At 45.5% G+C, this 27,007-nt stretch overlaps 1 protein-coding gene across 9 annotated transcripts in view; it reads right to left on the bottom strand.

Annotated features, from left to right (window-relative positions):
- Positions 1-27,007, bottom strand: part of CIT (citron rho-interacting serine/threonine kinase) — a 157,844-nt gene that overhangs the window by 74,416 nt on the left and 56,421 nt on the right. For 8 of the 9 annotated variants that reach the window (XM_045791588.2, XM_087857288.1, XM_087857287.1 and 5 more), the window contains exons 10-15: positions 22,852-23,035; positions 8,122-8,227; positions 7,066-7,209; positions 5,636-5,755; positions 477-647; positions 145-195 (exon numbers count right to left, since the gene is read on the bottom strand). In XM_045791588.2, the coding sequence (XP_045647544.2) occupies positions 145-195; positions 477-647; positions 5,636-5,755; positions 7,066-7,209; positions 8,122-8,227; positions 22,852-23,035 (776 nt within the window). Of the gene's footprint in view, positions 1-144; positions 196-476; positions 648-5,635; positions 5,756-7,065; positions 7,210-8,121; positions 8,228-15,954; positions 16,100-22,851; positions 23,036-27,007 lie in introns of those variants that run through there. The other variant, XM_045791593.2, reaches the window with a different exon arrangement.

Genomic DNA, 27,007 nt, shown 5'->3' with positions numbered 1-27,007 from the left:
GAATCTGCCCGTCCCTCTCTCTCTGCTCCTTTACCGCCCCCCCTTCGCTCCCACACATGTGAGCTCTCTCTCTCAATAAATAAGATCTTAAAAAAAAAATACAGATTATCTACCAAAAATAGCAACACCAATAATGGAAAATACCTTCTCCAGTTTGGAATATTCTCCCACTTCAGGCTTCCCTTGATCCTTAGCCTGTAATTTAAGAGATAAAACATATTGGAAAACCTCAAGAACCTTAAAGTCTTACAGAGACAGCACTGCCTACTATACTTTCTTGATCTCTACGGCCAAATGATGATGATGACGATGATGATGATAAATATGTTATCTTCTCTAAAAAAAGACCAGGAGCTTTGCACAGTTTTCCATTATTCCCCTAAACATATACTCATTAAGTTAGTATTCCCTTTATTCTTGCTCAGATCATCCAGGCGTCTACCCCAAAAACAGCCTTCTGGAAGATGGCTGGCTACCTTCATTAGCTTATGCTGACATTCTGTTGCTTTCCGCTTGAACTCTTCAGCAGCAAGCCGAGACTCTCTCAACTCCGATTCATAGAGATCACTCCGTCTCCTCGCCGAAACAAGGTCCTCTTCCAACTGATTCATCATCAGCCTCATTTCTTCCACTTGAGCCTGGTACTCCTAAAGAGCAGGCAAGGGAAGAAAGGTGAACTTTAGAATTCCTAAAAGAAAAGACAGGCAGTGAAGACAGAAGACCATGGACCACAGAGGGAAGACGCAGGTTGAAGGAAGATCAGCAGAGAACAATCCTAGAGAAAAGATGGATCAAAAAGGGCAGAAAGGAGAGCTGTAGGGAGGGCAAGGAAGGAGATAAGAATATTAAATCTTTAAACTATTTTAATGTAGGTAGGGGCACTTGGTTGACTCAGTCGGTTGACTGTCTGACTCTTGGTTTTGGCTCAGGTCATGATCTCAGGGTTGTGAGATCAAGCCCCGAGTCGGGCTCCACACTCAGCATGGAGTCTGCTTGGGATTCTCTCCCTCCCCCTCTGCCCTTCTCCTCACGTGGTCTCTCTCTCTCAAATAAATAAAAATCTTTAAATTGTTTTAATGTAGAACATGTAACATTAGTCTATGGTTCCAACACCATTTGGAACATGTGTGCCTGTACCTAATAAGATCCTTTGAGCAAATCATACCACACAAGTAACACAGAACCTCAAGGCATCTGCAACACAGGAGAGCTGAAAGGGATGCTCTTTAAACAACCAGGATAAACTGCTTACGTGTAGCTTTCTTCCAAGGGTAATCATTTATATAGATTTGTCCTTTAGAAGTCATGTGCTCCTAACACAATTAGATATGGTACTAGTTTTAAAATTAACCTTTCAGACGGCACAAGGGGGTAACTGGAAATCTCGGTGGAAAGAATCTTGGAAGGTGAAACTCATCATGTCGGTTTCTCACCATTAATTTCTCTGGGCCCAAAACTGAATGATGAACTTAACATTGCTCTTGAAATGCAAGTCACCCTGAAATTTGGAAGAGTCAGAAACACTGGCTCTGGTCAAAATAACTTGTGAGCAAAACTCCGGAGAAAGAATTATCTTGTTCCTTTGAGCAAACCTTTAAAGTGATCCAAACAGCCTGACCTTTTCCAAAATGAATTTCTAAAATCAAAACAGAACATTTGAATCGGTTTTTCAAAATTGGATTTACCAGGAGAAATGGGCAACGATTTTGAAAACTTTGGGGCAAAGTATGAATATGTTCTGTTAGCAAAATCAAAGCATATGCATATAGGAATTATGAATGAACATGTATCCAATCCAAGGTGACTTGGGGTGGGGGGAACGATATAAAATGAAAAGAACAAGGAATTGAATCAAGACCGTCTCTGACATTCACAATATACAGTGAATATCTCTAAGATCTATTCTCCCGAGAAATCACTGAAGAGGTACCAATTAAGCAAGGACATGTTCTTAATCCGTAAAAACAATAATTGATTTTTTAAATAACAGGGTATAAAGCAAACCTTTCAACCCACTGTAGCAGATGCACACTAAATTCCCCCAGATGCACTCTAAAGCAGAGGTGATGTTCTTAAGAAAACTGGATGGTTTTCATGCAAGCACACCTCTCCATATAATAGAGAAAGGTAAATAATGGGCCCAGAGTGGAGCATGGTCTCATTTCACTTTGCCCACCCTTAAGCATACTATTATTGAAGGTCAGTCCCAGAAGTCATGGGGCACCAGGCTGTCTGGGAGGTGCACACAAAGTGGCTGATGCTGGGTTATAGAACCAAAGGTTTTCACAACCTGCTTACAATTATCTGAACTGAGAGAGTGGAACATGAGCCAGATTATGTGAAATGATACATCCTTTACTTGCATCCTTTACTTTCTAGCCCCCTTGGCCAAGGTTGCATTATGACTTTTGTGGCTCTGGGCACTGTGCCTCCCTGGACTCCCTCCTCTATTTAAAAAAAAATATATATATGCATTAAAAATTATATTTTATGGGGCGCCTGGGTGGATCTGCTTTTGGCTCTGGTAATAGTCTCTGGGTCCTGGGATCAAGCCCCATGTAGGCTCCCTGCTCAGTGGGGAGTCTGATTCTCCCTCTGCCCCTCCCCCTACTCATGCTCGTGCTCTCTCAAATAAATAAAATCTTTTTAAAAAATTATATTTTACAATGGCACTCATATAGAGACAAAAACATTAGTATTACCTATGAAAAGTGTATCTTTGACCTAAAAGTTCAATTTTTTTTCTGGTGAAGAAAAAAAACAACAAAAAAAGAGTGTAAACATTTTATGAGTCCCTAAAAGTACTGCTGGCCCTGCTCACAGGCACAAACACCAAGCTCTAGAGGAAGCAAAGAGCTGAGAGAAAAATCTTGAGCATCTTTTATCCTCGAGCTCCTTTTTCTGTCTGGAACTTCTGTCAGCAAGAAGGGTAAGTAATTTTTGTGTTTTGTCAAGAGCAAGGACAGAGCGTTGTTCCTTCCCCTCAACATTTCTCTTTCCTGAGCTGTTGGCGCCCAGGGGGAGGAAGGCAAGAATCAGGCAACATCTCTATCAGCAATCTGAGCTCCTGGGGTACCCAGCTTGCTACAAGCATCAAAAGGAATTCCACCTCATCTGTTGAGCTTCTGTTATTATGCTGCCTCCTTCAAGGAAATCCTATAAATCCAACAGCTAACCAAATCCCTGGTTCAGGAAAAATCTGAGAGAAGATAATCAGGTCTGTTTCCAAGAAGAGCTGAGAGACAGCGGTTGTATCTCCGCATGGGATGGACTGTCAGTCAGTGTTGAGTGGAACCAAGATGGGGAACCATGGACAACTTTTGAGGTCTGCCCTAAAGTAGGTCTCCTGGATGGAGACTCAGAGTTTTGTGGGAAGAAAGTAGCGGACATACTCCTATTCAATCAGAAATCCCAAAACACCAATGCCTTCTGTGTTCCTCAAACTTCCGTTCTCCTTCCTGAGGAAGGGGCGAGGGGCATCAGCAATCTCTAGTAATGGTCCACCAATCGAGCTATCAGATGAGACTCTAAGGTGCTTTTATTGTAAACCAAATGCGAACACTCTGCAGGGGGTGCTAAGCAGAAGCAAAATGATTAGAAAATCAAAAAACGAATAGCTGTACAGAAATTAGCTTTTGAGAGAAAAAGTGGGGGGGAATAAATGCCAAATCTGGGAGGAATCGACAAGCTGCAAACCAAACACTAGAAGTCTGCTGAAAAGACTGGTCTCCCAAAACTCACCAAAAGCCCATTTAATGAATCCATCTTCCAATGAGAAAGAAAATCTGAAACTGAAAAGTTTTCTGCCCCCCTGGTGGAACTTTCAGCAGTCATTAAATCTAAAACTCCACATGTATGCCAACTGTGGTATGAATCATCAAAGATATCTCTTTGTACACCAGCATGTACCTTTTCAAAATGTCCTGATAATTCAGTTTCTATGGAAGTCAAGGCCACCAGCTGCTCCCTCTGGTGGCCGAATGCGGCTTTCATTTCCCCCAGGATGTCACCAAAAGCAAATCTCCAAAACACATTGAACTAATGGGAGAAAAAGAATCCTATCTCTTGAAACTTTTAGGATGAAAACCGATGTTGATAAAAGGCGCAATGAGTCAACTGTCAGAGCAGATTTTTCAAACTCTATGTGTAACCTTCAAAATCTCTAAGATTAGTATCAGTGTTCAGAACAGATTGCCAAAATTACCTTTGCAGGTTTATTTATATCATCTTGATCAAGCAAGAGGATATTCACTAATCACTTTAAAATAGTAAGGCGATACACAGATTGTGCCAACAAAAACCCCAAAACATTCATTGTTTCTTTAAAGAAAAGTTAATGGATCAAATGATTTTCAGGAGTCTCTTGCATTAGCACCACCCAGATGGCTAAGTCTGTGCTACCCAGACATAAAAATGTTCATTCCCATCACTGCTTCCATTAGATTTTCTGAAATGAATGAGAGTTGCCTGGCAGCTGATAATTCAGCTCTCCCAATTGCTCGTTGCCATCTCTTCATTAAAGTTTCTATTTACAGTTTCTTCAAAGGACCGAAAAATCCATGCTAAAAAGGAAACAATGAAGCAAAATAAAAATGAACTATCTAGAAAGAAAACCCTTTTAGAAAGGAACAAAAAAAAAAGAGAGAGAGAGAGAGAGAGAGAGTAGGCTTTTTAAACATCTCGATTCTCTTTTCTGAACACTAAGGGGATGGCTTTCTGCACTTAGATTTCCCTGGGTTAATTCTGACACGGCCTTCGCTGTTCAAACTCTTCTTCTCTATCTTTACACAAGTAAAACTATGAAATATCCTGGCTTCGAGGTGTCTGGGCAGCTCAGTCCGTTAGGCTCAGGTCATGATCCCAGGGTCCTGGGACCGAGACTCCTCAGAGAATCTGCTTCTCCCTCTCCCTCTGCTTCTCCCCTCATTCGTGCTCTCTCTCTCTCAAATAAATAAATAAAATCTAAAAAAAAAAAAAAAAAAAAAAAGAAGGAAAAGAAATATCCTATCCTCTCTCAAAAACTTAAAGTACATCTGAAAAGCTATAAAAATATTAATTTTTTTGATGGTCTAAAGCAGAGATTGACAAACTTTTTCTGTAAAAAGCTAGATAGCAAATAATTTCTGCTTCGTAGGCCATATGGTCTTTGTCACAACTACCCACCCCTGCCACTGTAGCATGACAAGCAGCCATGGACACTACATAAATGAATGGACATGGCTGTGTTCCAATAAAACTTTATTTATGGATGATGGAATTTGAATTCCATATAATTTTCACATGTCATAAAATAGTCTTCTTCATTTTTGCCCCTCAACCAATTAAAAATGCAAAAGCCATTCTTAGCTCGTGGCCATGGAAAACAGGTGGTGAGCTAGATTCGTCCCATTGGCCCCAGTTTGGCCCCTTTTGCTCTAAACCTACACCTTTCGTTGAAAAGAGTAGCCACAATGGGCTGCAGACTTCAAAAGGAGCTAGAACAAGCACTCCACCATTTATATAAATCATGGGCCATCTACAGTTTCCAAATGACCTACATACATCTCTCCCCTGCCCCCCCCCACCCCTCCCAAAACACACCTCCCCTGAACTCGGAGGTCCAGGGTGCCGGCCCACACCCGAGCAACACTCATACCTGCTCTTTGATTTCCTGGAGCTTCCGGCTCTGCTCCCGGATATCATGGAGCAGCTGGAGTGCTTTGTCATCCTCCTGGGACACCTCCATCCGTGCTTGCTCCAAACTGCGCTTTAAGCTCTGAGGAAAGCAAAAATTTTAATAGGGAGGCCCTGGGGTTCCTGCTCTGTTTGAAAAGATTCATTAAGGGAGGTTGCAAGCTGCTTCGCAGACACCAGGACAGTTTCGGGAGACGGAGCAAAGTTGACAACTTCCAGTTGGTTGCTGGCTCCGGTTTTTTTCATCCTGTAAAACCCCTCGGTTCAAGAAACATCATCTCAACCTTGAGTCCTCACGGGTCCGGCCTGAAAGTGCAAACTGGCAGCACAACCTGCCTCCTACCACCGTCCACCTGTCCTGGCAGGTACTTACTTGTGTGATCAGGGCTGAGAACCAACAAGACCCCTTAGACTTTCGTTAACCCACCATGGGGACGGCTGCGAAGTCTGTTCTGGAGTATCAGCTATTGGAGGGCTCTCTGGGATAGGTCCCTCTCTCAGAGGGGCAATGAACTTCCTTCTTGCCTAAGTGCCATTTAAGACCCCAAGGAGTCTAAATCCACCTCCTGGCTTACGTTTTCTGGACACCTTTCATCCATAAGGTTCCCTCAAAGCTTTAGTGGCACTGAAATACAGATCTGAAATACAGATCTGAATAACTTCACCCACCACTGAAAGGCAGCCAAATCTGGAATGGAAACATAGCAGTTATTCTTAATCAGCCACGTTCTATAGATTTCCTCTCCCTTGTGAAAAAAAAAAAAACTTGAAAAATGTGTGATTCAACTTCTTAAGACTGTTTAATTGGCCACATTAAAAAAACACCTGAATGAAAAATTTAACGAGACAATGGAGAAGACAGTCTACTCTCGTGAAGGAAAGGAAAAAAAAAAAAAAAACTAAAAACGTCACATGGTAAATAATGACAGAGGGCCTGGGTTTTTTTTACAGGCTGAGTTTTCTTGTTGCTGTGCTGGTTCTAAGCAATGGAAAACAGATCTCAGGCAGATTCAAAATACATGTTCCTGTGCTCATTTAGGAACGGGGCTCTTGAGGCTGCTGGTGGTGGATGGGATATAGACCAGAGAGGCTGGGATGGGAGGCGCTCGGACCCTCGGCTGCTTGCCGCAGCAACGACTAGGCCTGTGTCCAGGCTCCGCAGCCTACCTGGACTCCTGGAGCCCAGTCCTCACTGTTCGGGGTCCTCCCACCTGGCTCAGGCTACCCTGCCAATCACACAGCTTGCCTTTGAATACTCCCTCTCTCTCTCTCTCTCTCTCTACTCTCTGCCGTTGGCTGTGATGTGCCTCATGAAGCCATCATGAAACAGGATGAGACACACACAACAGGAAGTGCCGCCTCCAAGGGAAGGGGACTTTGGGGAAGGCTCACACTGCATTCTGTGATGTAGGTAGCAAGGTCCTGCTCCAGGAGGGATCTCTGAGTCTCAGAGGCCTTCAGCTCCACCTCCTTCTGACTAAGCACAGCCTCCACCTCTGACACTCTCCGATGTAACCGGGTCATTTCCTGCTCCATCTGAAACAGACACATCGACAGGTTAAAAGGGCCCGTGGAGGTTCGTTAGGAGCAATCAAATCTCAAGCAGCCTCCGAAACCACCTGGTGGTCTGGGCTGGCACTAATTCGCCAAAGGTTGGGAAGGAAATACCATTGCTTCTTCGCCCGGGAGTGCACAGTTCTTCGTAAGGACAGTCACCAATGCTAAGTCACTCCTCTCATCCAAGACTCGGTTCACACTTGGTCACTTCTCTAGCCCAGTGAGCAAGGAAGCCACAATCACCATTTTTCACCTGTATGCTTTTTGGGTTTAGTTTGGTTTTTGGCACACGTCACTTTAATTTTATCCCAAATCCATCTTGATCCCCCCCATCTCCTTGCAAAGATCTAGAGGACCAATCCAGGACAGGGCAAGGAGATATGTATTCGTCTGCACTCTTAGAGGAGTCCCAGGCAAGGAGTGGGTTTTAGGAGCTTCCAGAGAGCTGCCCCTGGGCAGGAACAGTGAGCGTTAAGAGACGTTGAGCATAGTCAACACAATGGCCGCAGTTACATAAGCAGGAGGTTTAAAGGACTAAGAAGAGAGACTTCGCATCACTCAAAGCAGATGGGATGCATCTCGGCCACAGGTGAGGACCCACGCCACCTGCCGGAAGAAGCAGACATCTGGCTGGGTCATGCTGAGGAACGGGCCGTTTTAAATCCAGGGCCTCCTCTGGTTAAGATTTAAAGGATTTACGGCAACGTCAAGGCCTGAATTCATCTCCCTCTGAGCTGCTGGAGGCGAGACTTCAGCGAGGGAGGGAGCGCCTCGCCCGCTCGGTATGGATCAGGTGGCTCAGCGCCAGCAGCGGCCCCGGGCGGATCCCTTGGCATAGATTGACGGGAGGATCCTGGAGCAAGGAGGGAGGCCGGCTGCGGAAATAAATACCTTGTGACACTTGTCCTGGGAGTCTTGCAGCTCTTTGCTTTTGATGAGAAGTTTCTTTTCCATGGAGCTAGTCTTGGCAGGGGAGTCCAGACTTGACACGACAGACCTAGAGAAGAAGAAAGCCAGCGTCAAGGTGGCCGGCAGGTGGTTCTAAAGAGCTGCTTTCAGAACCTGTGGCAGAGATTACGGACCTGCCAGAGTTCTGCGGCCGTACACAGAGCTGGCTCAAGAAGCTTCTGAGGACACCAAGGCCATGAGGCCGAGAGGCAGACAGAGGCAAGAACTCTGGCCGACCTGCCCCGAACCAAAGAATCTGGGCGACCTCTAGAAGCTGGGAAAGGCAGGGAAACCAGTTCTCTCCTAAAGGCTCCACAGAGCACAGCCCTGTCTACACCCTAATTTCAGCCCGACAAAACCCATCTTGGATTTCTGACCTCCAGAGCTCTAAGGTGATACATTCACGCTGTTTTAAGCCACTTACTTGTGGCAACTTGTTACAGCAGCAACAGGAGACTGTACGCCTCCTGAGCACAGACTACATACATGGCTCTGGTCTGAAGCTACCTAGGTCTTAACTCTTTATTCTCTATCATTCTATGAGGCAAATACGATTGATTATCCTCATTTTAGAGATGACGAAGCTGCCAATTCATAATTGATCTCTGCTGGTCTCTACAGACAGCTGGAGTTCAGGCACTGACATGCACCCGAGAGAGTGCCCAGGACGGTATCATGAAAAGAATGAGGCATGACCTCCCGAGAGGGGCCTAGAAGGAGGCCCTCTCCACAGGAAGGAGGCACTCAACCGCACATGTATATGTCACTTACACACTCTGCCTTGTCCTGAGAAGCAGTGAGTTATGGGGGAAAGGACACTTCGCACCCAGGGCAGCTGCCCTCAGTGCTTGGCACTCTGGGCATGAACACTGAGGTGGGGGAAGAGCAGGGCCAGAGGAACAGCCGGCAGAGGCTCTTGTGCTCGGAGGGACATGTGACAGAGCCCACCACCGCCCCACGTGCCCATCTTTTTTGTCTTGGTAACAGGGTTGCAGGAGCCGGTTATCAGTGAGCACTCACTTCTTACCAGCAGGTGAAATTCTGCTTTCTGATGCCCTAAACTCCTTCCTGGCCTACATGAGGTCCATTTCCTGCAGCAACTCAGTCCTCTCTCCCTGGCCCAGTGGCAAGGTCTGGCACAGCATGGCTGGTTCACCGTACCCCAGTGACGGCTCCCTACGTATGTGCAGTCGACACCCAGAGGCATGCTGCTCTGTTCAAAATCGGACTCTGCCACTCACAGAGCCTTGGCCTCCTCATCTGTAAAATGGGGATAATCCTCAACCTCCCTCAAAGAATTCTTGTGAGGGTTAAATAAGACAAGCCAGATATCACCCTTGGCGCAGCGCCTGGCACATTACAAGGGTTCAATAAACGTCAAGCATTACTATTATCGTTGTCATTTCTATCATCACAACCCATACAACGGTGTAAATAAATAGTCCATGCCTCACAGGCTACAACAGTTGCTTGAAATAGTAAAACTCCGGGAGGGGCGGGTGAAGTGTTCCATGCTATTATTCTCATTAAAACGAATGTTGATTATTCACAAAAATTGTCAACAGGGATTGAAATCCAGAAACAAATCTTTTGATATCACTTTTGGCAAGAAATTATAATCAAGTTCTAGAGCTCTTACTAGCCTATTTTCTATCTAAAATCTAGCCAAAACCCACACACATACACACTTTTTCTTTTTAATCTGAGATGAAATGGTTGCTTGGCGTGACCTTGGGTTGCCTTTGCTACTTCCTTTATTCCTGACTTCACTCTGGTGGGTAGGCTAGAGAAGGAGACCCAAACCCCCTAAGGAGGGAGAGATGATCCACAGACGGGGTCCCTGGTCCTTCAGTAATCAGGAGGCACCCGCATGTCACTAAGTTACATACACACTGACCCGGGTCAGGGATGATAGCAGAGGCCATAGCTCTTTGCACCTGAACACAGAACCAGCCCCTTCTAGAAGAACGAATTACAGGGGGGGTGTGATGTTAGGGGTGGGAAGCGGCCCCAAAACTTGATAACACATGGAGGACAGGATCCAGCAGTGTTACTGTTTAAAGAGTGCTGCTGTGGGTACAAAAGCTGATTACTTATTCACAAAGAAAGAAAAGCGTTTCTAGGTCACCCGTTAATGAGTCCCAGAATCAAGAGGATGTGCACCCCCCACCCACCTGCACTCACGGGAGACCATCAGACAACCCTCCTCGTCACCTGAGATCCAACTCCCTTTCTATTTTGATAGCTATTTTGATGCTTGACAAATGTTCACTGTTCAGAAGTTCTACGTACAGCAATTAAGAGCTCTTCAGAATAAAGATGCTAAAGAAATCTCTCTTTTTTAGAATAAATAAAAAATTACACCTAAAAAAAAAAAGCTATGGTAAGACTGCTGGTACTGAACCCAGCTTGTACCTAAGGCTGGAGGAATGGAGCAGGGTAAAGGTCCTCACAGCTTTCTGGAACTTCCCTGGTCTTCTACTGGGCTGTGCATTAGAATCATCTGCAAAGCTTTTATAAAACACTGACGTAAGGCAGTGAAAATACTCCACGTGATACTATGATGGTGGATCCATGTCCTTACACATTTGTCCAAACCCATAAAATGCACACCACTCACAGTGGTAAACTATGGACTCAGGGTAATGATGACATGTCTGTGTAGGTTCATCAACTGTAACAAGAATATTGTCGATGGGGGCGCCTGGGTGGCTCAGTCATTAAGCGTCTGCCTTCGGCTCAGGGCGTGATCCTGGCGTTCTGGGATCGAGCCCCACATTGGGCTCCTCTGCTGGGAGTCTGCTTCTTCCTCTCCCACTCCCCCTGCTTGTGTTCCCTCTCTCGCTGGCTCTCTCTCTCTCTCTGTCAAATAAATAAATAAAATCTTTAAAAAAAAAATTGTTGATGATGGGGGAGGCTGTGCACATTTGGGGGTAAAGAGGAAATCTCCGCACCTCTTGCTAATATTGCAGCAAACCTAAAACTGCTCTTAAAAATATATGAAGTTTTGGGGCGCCTGGGTGGCACAGTGGTTAAGCGTCTGCCTTCGACTCAGGGTGTGATCCCGGCGTTATGGGATCGAGCCCCACATCAGGCTCCTCCGCTATGAGCCTGCTTCTTCCCCTCTCACTCCCCCTGCTTGTGTTCCCTCTCTCGCTGGCTGTCTCTATCTCTGTCAAATAAATAAATAAAATCTTTAAAAAAAAATAAATAAAAATATATGAAGTTTTAAAACAAAACAAAACAAAACAAAGAAACCCTGATATCCAGGGCCAAACTAGACCAATTAAACCAGAGACAGACTGGGAAGGGGGCCTGGAAGGCACCACTTTAAGCTCTCAGGTGATTCTAATGTACAGAGGATTGAGAACCAGGATGCTAATTAAAAGAAAGCATCTGTGATTTCGGGTATAGGCATTTAAAACTCATAGTATGACAGTCCCCGTCATTTGGCTCGAGGTGGTATTTTGGCCAGGCTATTTGGTACTGGTGCCTTGTGGTCACTCCTTGAGTGGGGACACAATTTTGAAGTTCATCATGATGGGCTACGAATTTCAAGACAATGTGCAGATTTCAGACAGTGATTAAGACTATTCCTATTTTTAATAAGTCAACTGCAGTATACCATTTCCATGAATTACTTCTGTAAGAGAAACACACTAGAGACAGGTATGACTCAACATATTTGTTTTCTATTTATTTTTCATGTAGACACCTAGTCAAGAAAGTCAGAATTCCTGTCCTCAAACAAGTAGCAATGTGGGAGAGAGAATTAAGCCACCACCTTTGTCATCAATAATAGTGTCCATTCACTGAGCACTTAACTATCCATCAGCCACTATACTTGATACCTTTACAAGTTACATCACTGAACTCATTCAACAATCCTATGAGGTGGGTATTGTTATCCCATGGCACTGAAGCTAAGGGAATAGCTTACCCTATGGCCTCTACATGCTCTTACCCCATTATGATGATGTGGGCGCAGGTGTGGGGCAGCAGAACTGGGTTTTGGTTCAAAGTTGGGCTCTGCAACCCAACAGCCGTAGGTTCAATCCCGACTCTGCTACTCCTTGGCTGGTCAGCCTTGGACAAACCCAAGAGAAGCAACCCAAGAACAGTGCTGCAGAGACCCAGAGGAGCGAGCTCACAGAAGAAAGGGAAATGGATCATTCAAGGGAAGGTAACTTCTACCCGTGGCTGGCTGAGTGCAATGCTGGGAGGGCAGTTCCAAGGCTGAGCCCAGTACAGCCTGGGTGCCCCAGAACATCCCTTCAGGTCAGTCCACAGCCACCCCCCAAAACGGCTCAATGCACACACAAGAGCAACTCTTCCTCCCTCATTTGGCGGTGCAGGGGGTAATTAAATAGGAAACAGCGCCGACTTTAGAGGCCCAGGCTGGTTCATGCTCCGGGCTCGATGAGGTGCAGTACAATGAGGATGCTAATAAAAGAACATGCAGCCTGCCCACACATTGCTTGCCTACTCCTCCTGGCCGCATCTCTGATACACAGCCAGTTATACCCATGGAGAGAAAAGGCACTTCTGAGCAGCGGGTGCATGCAGCCAGCCACCCACACACAGCAGTGCTGTCTCTTCAAGCACGAAGCCAAGTTTGGGTTTTCCTCTTTTTTCCAGTTCTATTTTCTAGAAAAATTTACTCTGAAATCAACATCTCTTCCTGACATACACATCTGCTTTATAATTATAGGGGCCCCAAGAGTATTAAGAGAGGTAATGGTATATGACACCCAGAGGGAAGGTTGGGCTCGGTTGGTTCTGCTGCAGCGGAAAGAATATTTGCTTAAAATGTGTTAGATGTGACCTAAAAATTGCTTTCCATGTAACTTCAGCATTTAAGTACAAATGATAAAACGCAGTTTTCCTGGCGTCTATAATAATCCACATGACTCAAAAAAAATCCTCAATAAAGCTACTGAGAGAATGCTTTTCCTATCAAAAGAGAATACAATCTGTGCTTCCATCCTCGAGAAAGTGTCTGTGTTGAGTACTCTCTCGTCGCTGCTGTAATAATTAAGATCATGCTAAAGCATCAAGCCATCCATTTATTCCCTTAGGAAGAGGATCCTAAGATGGCAGAAGATGCCACCAGATCATAGAGAACCCAGGTCACAAATCACAGATAGTCTCGAGATAACCAAGAATGGATACTTGAGTCTAAACCCAGGGAATCAAAATTAGCTCAGCTGAGGGCCCTACCTTAATTGTGGCCAACGCACTAAAAATACATGCAACGGCAAGATGTAATATGGTGCAAAAAATAAAACACTCATCAGCATTCTGTTCCAAAAATATATTGGCTTTTAAGATTGAGCATTCTGAAATTTATGAACTAACTTTATAAGCCCGTTTAAAAATACACAAGTGGTGTCCATCATGAGCACTTGGAGATATTAAAAATACGGCTCTACAAAACTTTCAGAGTCTAGCTAGCTTTGGGGCACCCTTACCTACCCACACACATCATTAATTTAAAATCACATTATTAATGAAAGTGTAACTACTGGTGGGATTTCTTTTTTTTTTTTTTTTTTTTAAAGATTTTATTTATTTATTCGACAGGATAGAGACAGCCAGCGAGAGAGGGTACACAAGCAGGGGGAGTGGGAGAAGAAGAAGCAGGCTCATAGCAGAGGAGCCTGATGTGGGGCTCGATCCCACAACGTCAGGATCACGCCCTGAGCCGAAGGCAGACGCTTAACCGCTGTGCCACCCAGGCACCCCTGGTGGGATTTCTCATACAGTCCCCACATCTAAGCCAGTGCCTTGCTCTGTGGGTTAACGCCATACTTCCGCCTCCTACCTGGAGGGCCGCAGTCACCTAACTTACCTCGATGAGTCCAGTTCTTGCTGCCTTTCCATCCACCACACATCCACCACAAAAAATCTCTTATTTATGAATTTATTTATCCTCTGTCTCCCCGAACAGAATGCTAGCTTCTTGAGGGCAGGGACCCTGTCTGTCTTGTTCAGTTATGCCACAGGCCTAGAGCAGTGTATTTGTGGAGTGAATGAATGGGTGAATGAATGGTATGCCAAATATTTCTGTGCCCCAGGCAGCCTCAGTTTAAAGGTCACAGTGGACAGGAATCCAAAACAAGAAATACGTTGAATCAATGCTGGCATGATAAAGCTTTCTGGCCCTTGCCTGGGAGACGCCTGGATACCCTGGTTCTAGGACAGCAGTGTCACGATGACACACACATGCACTGTCCCCTCCAGGGGACACTCAAGCACTGCGGGGTGGGTGGGAGTGCGTGACATTAAGGTTGAGCACAGCACATTTCCCCAGCACCAAGTTCCAGACCCCACTGGAACTAGATCCCACCAGAAGCCTCGAGCATGTTTTATGGAAGGAACCAGTTTAGCTAACACATCACGGACTCCATTCAGAGTAAAAAATTGGATGGAGATATTAGGACATCTGTCAGGCACCCCACGTGGAGCCTGATTCTCTCAATGGGCAGAAACTAGCAAGATGTCTTTATAAACTCAAGCAGGGACGAAGGGAGAATTGAAAGCATCCCTAGGTCCATTCTCACCCCAAAATAACAAGAACAAATATGAAATGGACACTCACTCTGCTCCAGGTGCTAACACCACATGCTCTGTGTGTTCCCCTAACAAGCCTAGCAGGTAGGCACTGTAACAACCTCCACTTTATATATAAGGGAATTGATGCTGGGAGACATTAAATGCCTCATTCACACAAGTGGTGAGCGGCAGAGCCTAGATGGGAACCCACATCGACCTGATTCCAAAGCCTGGGTTTTTAATGAGTATACCACAGTTTGTGCCCCAAAATAAAGAATACTTACATCAACTCTAAAGTTAAAAGTTGGAAAAGTTGGCCATTCTCTGCCACATGAAAGGTGCATGAACTTTAAGAAGTAATTCAAGCTTTGGGGAGCCAGGGTGGCTCAGTTGGTTGAGTGCCCAACTCTTGATTTTGGCTCAGGTCGTGATCTCAGGATGGTGAGATCCAGCCCTGCATTGGGATCTGCACTCAGCACAGGGTCTGCTTGGGATTTTCTCTCTCCCTGGCTATGTGTGCCCCACCCCCTTCAAATAATAGGTAAATCTTAAAAAAAAAAAAAAAGTAATCAAAGCTTCATGATCAGTTTCCTTATCTGTAAAACAGTGGGTCTGCTGGGATTAAGCAAGAATATTCGTCAAGCACTTGAAATAGTGCCTGGTAGTGAGTTCTCAGTAAGAGCCACTCTTTCACCCTTATTATTAGGCTAGCCTGTAGGTCCTGCACCATCCAGCCAAGTCACAACTGTTAGAGGCAGGATAGCACAGTGCTCCCGGAGGCAGCCAGCGACAGTCTAAGTCTTCAATGTGTTACTACCTGCAAGACATCAGGAAAAGAACTCAACTTGCCTGAGGCTCAGTGTCCTCATCTGGAAACGGGGTTAATACTTACTACCTCACAAAGTCATGGTGAGACTGGGAAGACCTCGTGAGATAATGCATGTAAGGCACTCGGCACAACTCTGGGCACACAAGAAGTGCTCACTAGAGGACAGCTTCCATTAGCACTTGTGCAGAAGGAATTGGCATAATCCCTGGCCACTTCAGTGTACTTCAATTTGACAAATGTTCTTTTAAGACCTGCCAAGGGCAACACACTGTTTCAGGCGAGAGGTGGAAGACATGATGGTCCCTGTCATCAATGAGCATTGAGCAGCATGCCCAGACACGGGGGAGAAGGAGGAGGTACAAATGAAAAGGAAGGTTGGGGTCTTGGCATACCAGGCTTGAATACCAAGTTCAGGAGCGGCCATTAATTCTGTGCACACTGTGATGTTACTGAAGGTCTGAGCAGGAGAATGACATCATCCACTTGTGCTTTGGAAGAATTCCACCCTCTGTGGAGAGTGGATCAGAGCTGGGAAAACTGGAGGCAGAGAAATCAGTTAGGAGGCTACTGCAACAGTCCAAGCAAAACTCCATGATGGGTGGTGGTAAGGACAGAAAGAATGGTATAGACACAAGTGTCATCCTAGAGGTACAACTTGGAGAGAGGACCTGGCAAATGACGGGTTGGTGGGGGAGATGGAAAATAGCTTAAGATGACTCAGTTTTCTTGTCTAGAAGGGTAGGGAGAGTGGTGGTTTGTTAAATGAAACAAAGAAACCAAACTGGCACCTACTGGCTCACTGAGTGAGCAAACAAGTCTGTCTGTGTTGGGAGGGAACAGAGGACAGGGACGTTGAGAAACGGATAGAACATCCCAGCAATAACGAACACAGTGCACATGGGGAGGAAAGCCATGAGGAAGTGAGTGTAAGTCAAGGAACTGAATGAGATCAGCAAGACCAGGCTAAAAAGGCAACTGATGGAACCTGAGGAGACAGTGCAACATTTCAAAGACCTGGAACAGAAGACGACAGCCAAGAACAGTGAGACTGGCAGTCAGAGAGGTAGGAGGGAAAACCGAGTTTCCACGACACAGAAGGGAAGCAAGCAGAAAGTTTCAAGGCACACGTGGTAAGTGATGGTATCACGTGGTGAGGTGGGGATCACTGGCTTTGGTGGTTGGGTGGAATCGGTAGCTTCTCAGACAGCAATTTCCATATGGTTAGAGAGATTGGAAGAGAGACACAGAGTGTAGGCTATTCTTTCACAAAGCCGGTCAGAGAAAGGAAGGTGACAGAGGTCAGGAGACAAAAGACAAGTGAAACAGAGAGAATGGCGAGAAATTCACTTAGGCGAAGGAAGAGGTGCCAAACTGGCGCAGAGCTTGGGAACACATAGCACCACTTAGTCAATTACTGTCTTCTTAAGGGATCCGAGGCAACCATGCAAATTAGCATGTGTAGGCCAGCAAAAAACGCACTTGACAGATCTTTTGGAGCCTAATCTTCAGGATTGGGCTAGGCTCGTTTGGATTACATTTCCTAAAGGTATCTTTAAGACAAACAAGAAGGCGGCAGAATGGTCCTGCCAGGCCCGCGAGGCAAGCATGCACAGTCTAAATAGAGAACAGAATAAGGCAAGTAGAACAAGATGTGCTTGACTAAGGGAAAGAAGAAATTGAATGAGAGGAGAGAACCCAACACAACAAACAGAGGCAAAGGTCCGATATTTAGTGATGGTGGAAATGGAAGCAACACAGAGCCCTGGAGGGCAGGAACAACAGGCAGGAGCTAGTTATAGTTTTTTAACTTATTTGGGAAGTACAGAAGATGTACACCTTCGTGTACCAGAGCACATTCTGTTACTGTTGCTGACTATTTTTTTAAAAACTCGAAAGACAGATGAGGCTCTTTGCAATAGGGATCTGGAAGTAGCATGCAAAATGACAGACAGCCCTGGGCTGGATGGGGGATAGGAAGTCAGTTTTTAAGGGAAAACTCCCCACCCTCCCGAGTATGTCAGTAAAAGGGAAGTAGAACTGATTGGAGAATTCAGGCCATCTTCCTCTGGAATAAGCCATCCCCAGGATAAATGACAGAAGGCAGCTAGAAGTATGAAACATAGATTTGCATACACACAGATCATAGAGTCATCAACAAATTGAAAGCTGCAGCCATAAAAGTGATTTGGACCAGTTCATCAATGCTTATTGAGCACCTTGCATATGATCAGCCTGAAGCCACCGTGGAGAGCAAAATGAACACGGTTCCTTCAGCTCACCAAGCTTACACTCAAGCAAAGAACTTTCCAGGAGAGAGTATATATGCATGTGTTTGTGTACACACACACACAAACACCAGCCAAAAGTCTCCGAATGAGAGGAGGAAGAAATTTAAAAAAAAAAAAAAAAAAAAAAAAAAGCAAGTGCTACATAGTCTACCTACTCAAAAAACTTGCAGAGATTGAAAACAAAACCCAGCAATTAGACCGCCTGTTAGCTCTCATCCCACCCTACCCCAACCCAACTGCTCATCATTCCCCACAACAGGCCTCCACTTCTGACAAGCACGTGAACCTGGGGATCCCACACAAATCCCTTAATTTCTCCTGTCAGCAGCGTTCATACCTGGCAGCATAGCACAGTGGCTAACAGACTCTTGAGCTGCCACATTGTCTGGGTTCAACTTCTGGCTCAGCCACTCAGGGCTGCGTGACCTTGGGGCAAGCTGCTTAACCTCTCCATGCCTCGGTTTTCTTATATATAAAATGGGAATAACGACACTAACTTCCTGGTGAGCCACTGTGCAGTTTAAATGAATTAATCCGTGTAAAGTTCTGAGAACAGAGCCTGGTACAGAGTTGGTGTCCTGTATGGACGAGCTGTTGTTACCACTTGAACCCACCTGAGATGCTCTCTACATTTCTCTTCCCTCATCCAAATCCACTGTCTTCTAAAAAGCCAAATATTTCACCTCCCATTAGTATGCTAACACACTCGGTCTCCCACACAGGTATTTACTGAGGGTCTACTATGTCCTGCGCTCCAAGAGAACGAGGATGAAATCACACCCAGCCCTGCTCTTGAGATCACGGCCGACTTGGGGAAATGGAAAGACATTCCAACGTAGATCATCACTGTAACTTGGCAAGAACTGTGGGCTGGCATTACCCATTAAGTGTCCCCACAAGGGAGGCTGCCTTCCTCTCCTGACTCCTAGAGCAGTCAGATATCCCATTTGTACCATGATGTTCTGCAGGAAATGTTTTTGCTCTGTGTCCCCTGGACCGTTTGAAACATATATGCCTTGTCTTGTTCAACTTGATGGAAAGGCACCCGTTCTGAGACTGGGCCTTCTAGTTCTGTCCCCCAGTCCACTCCGTCCCCACAACCACCTTTTACCTGCAGGTATCTGGCAACTGCGTATTAACTTGTGGTTGGTCAGGGTGTTTAAGCTTCCCTAGCAGAATATTCCCAGGATCTGGGAGGCTGGGTTTCTGTTCTGGCATGGCTGGACTACTTAGTTATTGCTGAGTTCCCTCCATATCCTCTCAGTATAAACAGAGGGACACTATGCACATACAGACCAGCAAACTAAATAACAAAAATAATAACAGTGAACATTTATTGAGACTTTTCCATGTGCCAAGTACTAGATCAGGTGCTTTATGGATTTCATATAATCCTCCCAAAAGCCCTAAGATGAAGGGATCATTATCGGCCCCCTCACTTTGCAGTTGAGGAAATGGGCACGCAAAGAAACGCAGACAGAGCAAGGAAGAGGTACCCTGATTTTCCCTGAAAATCTGGGAAGGCAATGGTGGAAGCCATTTCTCGTTCCTCCACCATGTTTAGATGGCTGGCTCCAGAATGAAACTTCCAATCATCCAGAAGGAAAGGAAAGAGCCCTGAGCCAAAAGGAAGAGAGAGCCCCCCTTTCTAAAAACAGCCTATTCAGACACTGGCATCCCACAGATTCCAGCCTCATCGAGATCTCTTTGCTCCTCCAAGATTTCCAAGTTCTCCAAAAGCATCAAACTAGCATGTGCAAAACTAGCACAAAATATAAAACCAACTGGTTTTTTCCTTCTAGAGTTTATACCGAAGGTTTGCAGAAATGCACAGTTTCAGCCAGGGCTTAAATGAGACAGTATCTCCGATCTAGGAAGAAGGGACCTAAAGAAATGTACCCCTGCTGACAGGGGAGGGAAGAGAGCTGGGATCCATTTTATTTTTAAACCTTTAACATATTGTAAAATTCAAGCAAACAGAGGCTCAGAGAAACATGCAAGCATCCAGAGCTTGGGGATGTGGCTTGGGTTATTGGCAGTTAAAAAGAAAAAGAGGCACGAGACAGACACTCCCTCACTCTCCAGCCCCAGCTTCGCCAGAATCCCACCCCAAAGACAACCAAAACCAGTCCTGTCGAATCCCTCCTGCTCCCTCCAACTCAAGCTGCAAGGAACGCCCACGATACTTCAGACACAGAATGCTGAGATCAAGATTCTTGCTAAGCCTAAAATAATGATGCGCTCCATGGCGGGCTTAAAAACTGTCTGGGGTCCCAAAAAAAGGATCCTAAAAAGCAACCAACGATCACAACAATTAAAATCATTCTCACGACCAGAGCCTCCGTGAAAACTCCTCATTCATTCAGCTCCATCTCTGAACATTTCATTCAATTCAATGGTAACAGATCTGGGGTCAATTTCCCCAGCGCAGCACCGCAGCATCTGCAATCTCCTAGGTGGTGTGAAGAGTGAGTAACGGCACAGGTAATCCCCATGTGTAAATAAAAACCTGTGATGCTGAGAAGCAGAGGCTCAGGAAGAAAAAAGCAGGTCCCCGGGGGCAGCACTGGGACCCCCAGAAAATGCCTCCTCTCACCGCTAAACGAATTTTGTCTACATGTTGGCAGAACTGCAAGGGCTTCTGGTTAATTTCATCACTGCATCTTTTATTGAATTTCTAAATAATGATAATGCGATCGGTCCAGGGTCACCTACATCCAACAGGTGGAGTGGATTTCTACAAGGATGCTGTAGGCTTCATCTGCGGGGCTGCCCATGGCTAAAGAGCCAAATTCGACAGCAAGATCACATTCAAAGACACGAGATGAAAGAGTATCTTTCTGATTCCAATCCCAAACTGCCAGGGCAAAGACATTAAAGTTCCCCAAAGGCAGGAATACTCCAATCCCATCTTTCAGGTAAGAAATACATGCTTTTGTTTGCATGGACTTTTTTTGTTGTTGTTTTTTTATGAGAATCTTACTAAGCATTTTGTTGGGGCATGAACAGGCGCTCGTGTTATGCTCTAGAGATGTATTGTGAACTATCAAAGGTGAAATAGCCTATCTTCAAATACAATGAGCAGTATAAACACAATCTGGGGGAGAGAATCATGAGCAAATTAAATCAACGAATATTTATCGAGTGCCTGGGCCTTAAGACTGAGATGTCTCCCCTCATCAGAGAGCTCCCTTAACTGAGCTTTCTCTGAAGGGCAGATGCAATTTCAGGCTTCCAGAACAATAAGCCATTAATCACACACTGCTTCAGATTAATTGCAATGCCTAAGACCCCCACATCATACTGCCTTTGCCCCGAAAATTGAATTCCCTCAAGTCTTCCCTAGTTTTTCAGATCACTAGCAACCCAAGCAAGCTTTCATTCTGAGCCAGCCAGCCTACTGCTAACCAGAACTGGAACTCTCCACACACCTCCTTCCAGTCCGATGTGTGACCTTCAGTGTGCTGCGTGTGTCCATGTTAAGCTGCCCACCAACCACGCGTCCTTTAGCGTCAGGCCTCCACTTCTGCTCTGCTCTTCAAATGCCCTGCTGGGCCATTTCAAAACCATCTGATGGCACATTCAACAGCTAGATAGCTCTCTGCCTATTCACCTACCATCCAGATTGTTTTTGGAGTTGCAGAGCAAATGAGCCAGAAAGGCACAGCCAACGCTACCAAAATCCAACCCCGGATATTAAACCCAGACCCCAGGGAAGAAGGAAAGTAGGACCACCTCAGCATCTTTCAACATAAAAATCTCTCTCCCATTCAACCACAGCCCACAACCCTATTTCACGTCAAGTGCCCAGTTCCCCCCACGGTGGTCTGAAATCTTTTGAGGAACATCAATGCCAAAATAGCACCCATGGGGAAACACCATCCAAGAACCAACGCGTGCCTTCAAATCGATCTCTGAACTACAAGCACAACAAATCAGGAATGGATGCTGCCAAGGGGAAAATCAAATTCTGCTTGTCTCCTAAGTGGGCAGCAACTAATTACCTAACGTTACCCCAAAAGCCTGCAAGTGAGAAAGCCAGGGCATCAGGAGAATAACACAGCTGGTCCAAGACCTTCCCAGGGAACTCGTGCCTCTGAACACAGAATGTCATGGGATCACAGAACAAAACAAGACACTGAGCTCCTACATCCACAGAAGCTACTGCATTTTACAGAAATTCCCGGAGGCTGGAAGCCAGGACCCTCCAGTCCCAGGTGCCGTGTGAATGCGTTTTTCGTGAGCTTTTTCAAGAACGGAGAAAAGACCTGTCATGTTGAGAGGTTTACGGTGATGTTTATACTTCCATTTTCTAGTCTCCTGGTTTGTTTGTTTTCCTTGGGAAGCCCAGTTTCTGTGAATCAGTGACTCGGCTGCATCACACTCTCTCCCGGTGGCTCACGGTAACGGGGCTCTCTCTGGCCACCAGCGCTCCGCCAGCTCAAAGAAGCTCAGCTGCCAGATCCCTGATCTTGCAGCAGACTTCGAGTGGAGCCGAGCACCATCTATCTGTTAGAGCTCTGGTACAGCCACTTGCAGCTCAGCTAAGCGCATCAGAAAACCTTTAGCTTATGAGATCTCGTTCAGTACAGCCATGAGAGCGACCTCCATCCACCCACCTGAGAGATGGATACACAGATGGGTAAATAGATGGACGGCTCATTTGAACCCTGCACATTTCTCCTTCCACCAAAGATCTGCACTGCTAGATATCCCCCACTATTTCCTCCCCTCTAAAGAAGACCAAACACTGAAAAACTAACCCAAAGTACCCAATGGACGATTATGATGCTAGGGACAGGAAGAGGAACCTTAAACACAGCAAAATGAGAATATGAACGATCTACCCCACCAAAGCGCAGACAGGTAAATTGCTTCCCAAATGCAGGCTGATTAACAGCTTCCCTTCACTGCACTCCCCCCACCCCCCCCCACCACCACCTTTGGGCTCTGTATGCCTCACATCAGTACAGGTCCTTAGAAAGTCAAATTTTCACTTACTCAGATCTACCAAGAATCCCCAGTGCCTTGCTATACGAAAACCCCACAAACGGCAGTTCTTCGCCCGAGAAACCTGAGAGGTTCAGCTGGCACGGAGAGGATGAAACCCACGAATTCTTCTCTGGTTCATCAAAATTGGAGGTGTCATCATCAGACTTGAGGGTGGGAACGAAGGGGGGAGGAGCTGGTTAAAGAAAAACAAGAAGAGAGGGAGAGAAAAATTCAGACGGATTCAACACTGTTGCGGAGAAAAATCGTCTTACTCCTTCAGCGTTCGCGATGGCACTGCAGCGCCTGCTTTCAATCTAGCTCACACAGGCAGACCCAGCCTTGGCTCTTACAGCAACAAGAGATTAACCCCTTCTCTGCCAACATGGCCACCAACCAGCAGACAGGCTGCCTTCCCCGTTGGGGTAAACTGAAGGAGAAACTCAAACAGGTCACTTGGTGGAACAAAAGCACTTTGGGGAACTCATGGGAGCCAGCTGCTCGTTCCGGATATTTCCAGAACTCTTCGACAGAGCATCAGGCTGGCTCGTGCCAGCATGCCAGCCAACCCGCACCTATATATTTCCTCCTCTGGACATCCCTAAATCATTAATATTTAATGTTAACCACTGAAATAAGATGGCATTTCTACATTTCGTGGATGAACTGGAATGAGAGGAAGGAGCAGGAAAGAGAACCTGGGAGGTATGTAACTCATGTTAGGATAGCACTGCAGTCTATCTCATTCATAGCCAGAGGAGTGTGCTCAGAGCTCTTATCAAACACTTTTTTTTTTTTAGTTCATTATCCCTCCTCCCCACCTCAATCATGCCGCCCAAATCCACCGCAGTTTAATCAGCATAATGAAACACCAGCCAAATAAAGTTCTTCCCGATGATTTACAGCACCCCTGCGCGCTGATGGTGTAAATGCACCGATGGACATCTGCGTCCTACCTCGTTAAGGCATGACTCCAGGCTAGGGGCATCTTACATCTTCTCCACTTTCTGCAGACCTACTAAGCTCTCTTGGTCAGGGAGGGGGACACTCGGCCATCAGTCACCAGGAGGCTGCCCATTGTGGTGGGCTCCAGGGGGTGAAGCGGGCCAGAAGCGTTACCATGGCTGCAGGCTGAGGCGTCTGCGGCGAGCTGGCCGGCTGAGTTGGCGAGCCAGGCATCACAGCCCCCGCAGTGCAGGCTTCATGCTCCCCACTCTGTGCGTGCTCTGGCTGTAACCCCACCTGGCCGCCTGCGTGGCAGGGGCCAATGCTGATCCAAGCGACAGAGCAGCATGAGTCACTGCCGGAGCTCACTACAGCGCCCCCTAGGACCGTTGTCACAGCCGGCACAGTCCAGGCTTCCTTTTTAACTCCTTGTTTTCTGAACCAAACCGTGCACCAGATAGGAGCACCAGTCTCTTTTCTGCTTACAGACTCAAAAGAATCTGCTGTTTGCAAAAGTACCCCAATGACAACCACATGGAAGCGACAGCGCTGGGATGTGAATGGAGAGGTGAAGGGATGGGGGGTCGGTTAGGAAGCCACATGGAGGAGGTCTGGCTGCTCCTGGGACCTGCTTCAGGTACACTGAGATGAGGTGAGAGACTGAAAACGTAAAATGCACTACCAGAAAATTATTTAACACCCCCAAGCTCTCAAGAGAATTTAAATCTTCCCTGTTAGTATCAGAATCTACTTGCTTAATACTTTAAAAATTAGCTGATGGAAAGAAAAATTACATTGAATGCTTCAGCCCACATCCCGTGTGTACTTCCATCAACATAGCCTCAAATCCAATCTGATTTCAATTACCCAACACTTTCTTTAAGAAAAAAAAAAATTAATGGAAATTACATTTCATAAGAATCAGAAAGAGAAGTTTTTCCATCTCAAAAAACTCAGGTAAAGACTGAGGAAATGTATGAAGATTCACAGATGATACGGATATGGAAGCATTATGACTGATGGCACATTACTTTGGAATCTGAGTGGGTTCAAATCCCAGCTCTACCACCTACCCAGCTCTGTGTCTTCGGGAAAGTCACTTAACCTCTCTGAGCTTCATTTTCAACATAGAGATAACTTCCTCAAAGGGTGGTTGGGAGGTTTAAATGAAAAAAAAAAAATCTATACCAAGTGCTTAGCATATTCTTTAGCACACAGTAAACACTCCATAAAAATCACCCATTATTGTTATTGCTCACATGAGATCCATGTTTACGACAGATCCTGCAGTTAGTGAAGGCTAGTGAGATACAGCCCAATCCGTGTTGAATATTCTTCGTTCCTGCTCAAAGCACACACACACTCATGTGAATGTTTGTGTTTATCATATCATCTTATTTCTAGCAGAAGTTTAATTCCCTTTCCACTATATACTAATTTATCTTTGAGGGACTAAAATAGAATCCCATTTCTGAGTGAGGAGTATGATTAATATAGGGGTAGGAGCCACCCTCTGTGAAATAATTATGATTTAGAAAATCTGTACTATAAAATAAGATTTCTCTTGAAAACTCCATCATGCTCAAAGCTAGTCCATATGGTTGAGATTAGAAAAAGGACCAGACAATCTTCAATAGAAGGAAGGAGAAATCAACATGAAATACACCAGCTGGTAACAGGTGAGATAGTCACAGGACAGATAAAAAGCCAGGGATATAAACCTCTAGACAGGTAGTCAGTTGAATACAACAGTAAAGTCTGAAAATAAGGGCTTATAGGAGCACCTGGGTGGCTCAGTCGGTTAAGCACCTGACTCTTGATTTTCCCTCAGGTCCTGATTTCAGGGTTGTGAGATGAAGCACCACGTTGGGCTCTGCATTTAGCCGGGATTCTGTTTGAGATTCTCTCCCTCGGCCCCTCCCCCTGCTCACAATCTCTCTCTCCCTCACTAAAATAAATAAATCTTTAAAAAAAAAAAAAAAAAAGGACTTATCAGGGCCACATTTGGGCAGGAAAAGAGCCACAGCCTCAAGCCAAAAAGAAATGGGCAAACTGGAAATTCTCTACCCACCAGAAAGTGACAAGGATTCTCACCCTTGGCCAGGACGCTTTAGGGGGAAAGAGACAGGCTGGCGATTAAAACTGTAATCCCAGTGGGGCACCTGGGTGGCTCAGTCGTTAAGCGTCTGCCTCTGGCTCAGGGCGTGATCCCGGCATTCTGGGATTGAGCCCCACATAAGGCTCCTCCATTGGAAGCCTGCTTCTTCCTCTCCCACTCCCCTTGCTTGTGTTCCCTCTCTCGCTGGCTGTCACTATCTCTGTCAAATAAATAAATAATATTTTTAAAAAATAAAAAAAAATAAAAATAAAACTGTAATCCCAGCTAGGGTGTCTGCATTTATAGTATCCAGTATAGGGTGGGAACTACAAAACAAGAAATTAACATCAATACTGGCCCAGGATCACTGAGCCCTTAGGGCACAGGCAGACACAAAAGGAGAACATCTTGGGGAAGCACTTTCACAATCCAGGGCACACGGGATAGACAAAATGACATACACAGTCCCTACTAGAAAGGAGTTCACGCACAAAAAAGTAGAAACCAACAACTACACATAACAAGGAAAAAGAAACCACCCAAATTACCATGGAGGAACATCATCACATAAAAGAAATGGGAAAATTAGCCTTCCAAAAACTGCAGATAAAAAAACAATCTAAAATGGGCCATAAAATAAATTTATTATCAAGGTAAATGAGGAGAAACTCTAATAAAAGAATAGGATACTCTGAAAAAAGGACCAAACACAGTTGAAAGGAACCAAACAGAACTTTAAAAATGAAAAGTATTGTTTTTGAATTTGAAGTTTAAAACTCATTGAACGCATTAAATAGAAGATTAGACACAGCCAAAGACAAAATTAGTGAAGTAGCAGTTAGATCTGAAGAAATCATATAGAACCATACTTCTCAAAGTGTGATTAGTAGACTGGCAGCAACAGCATCACCTGGGAGTTGGTTAGAAATACAAAATCTCTGGGGCTCCTGAGTGGCTCAGTTGGTTAAGTGTCTGCCTTTGGCTCAGGTCATGATCTCAGGGTCCTGGGATCAAGCCCCGCATCGGGCTCCCTGCTCAGCAAGGAATCTGCTTCTCCCTCTCCCTCTGCCACTCCCCCCGCTCATGCTCTCTAATAAATAAATAAAATCCTTGAAAGAAAGAAAG

Source organism: Ursus americanus, chromosome 30 (assembly GCF_024610735.1).
Source record: "Ursus americanus isolate L20-20 chromosome 30, mUrsAme1.1.p, whole genome shotgun sequence".
NCBI classification, from domain to species: Eukaryota; Metazoa; Chordata; class Mammalia; order Carnivora; family Ursidae; genus Ursus; species Ursus americanus.
The sequence above is the reverse complement of the archived record's forward strand: the minus strand, read 5'-3'. Positions and strand labels throughout refer to the sequence as shown.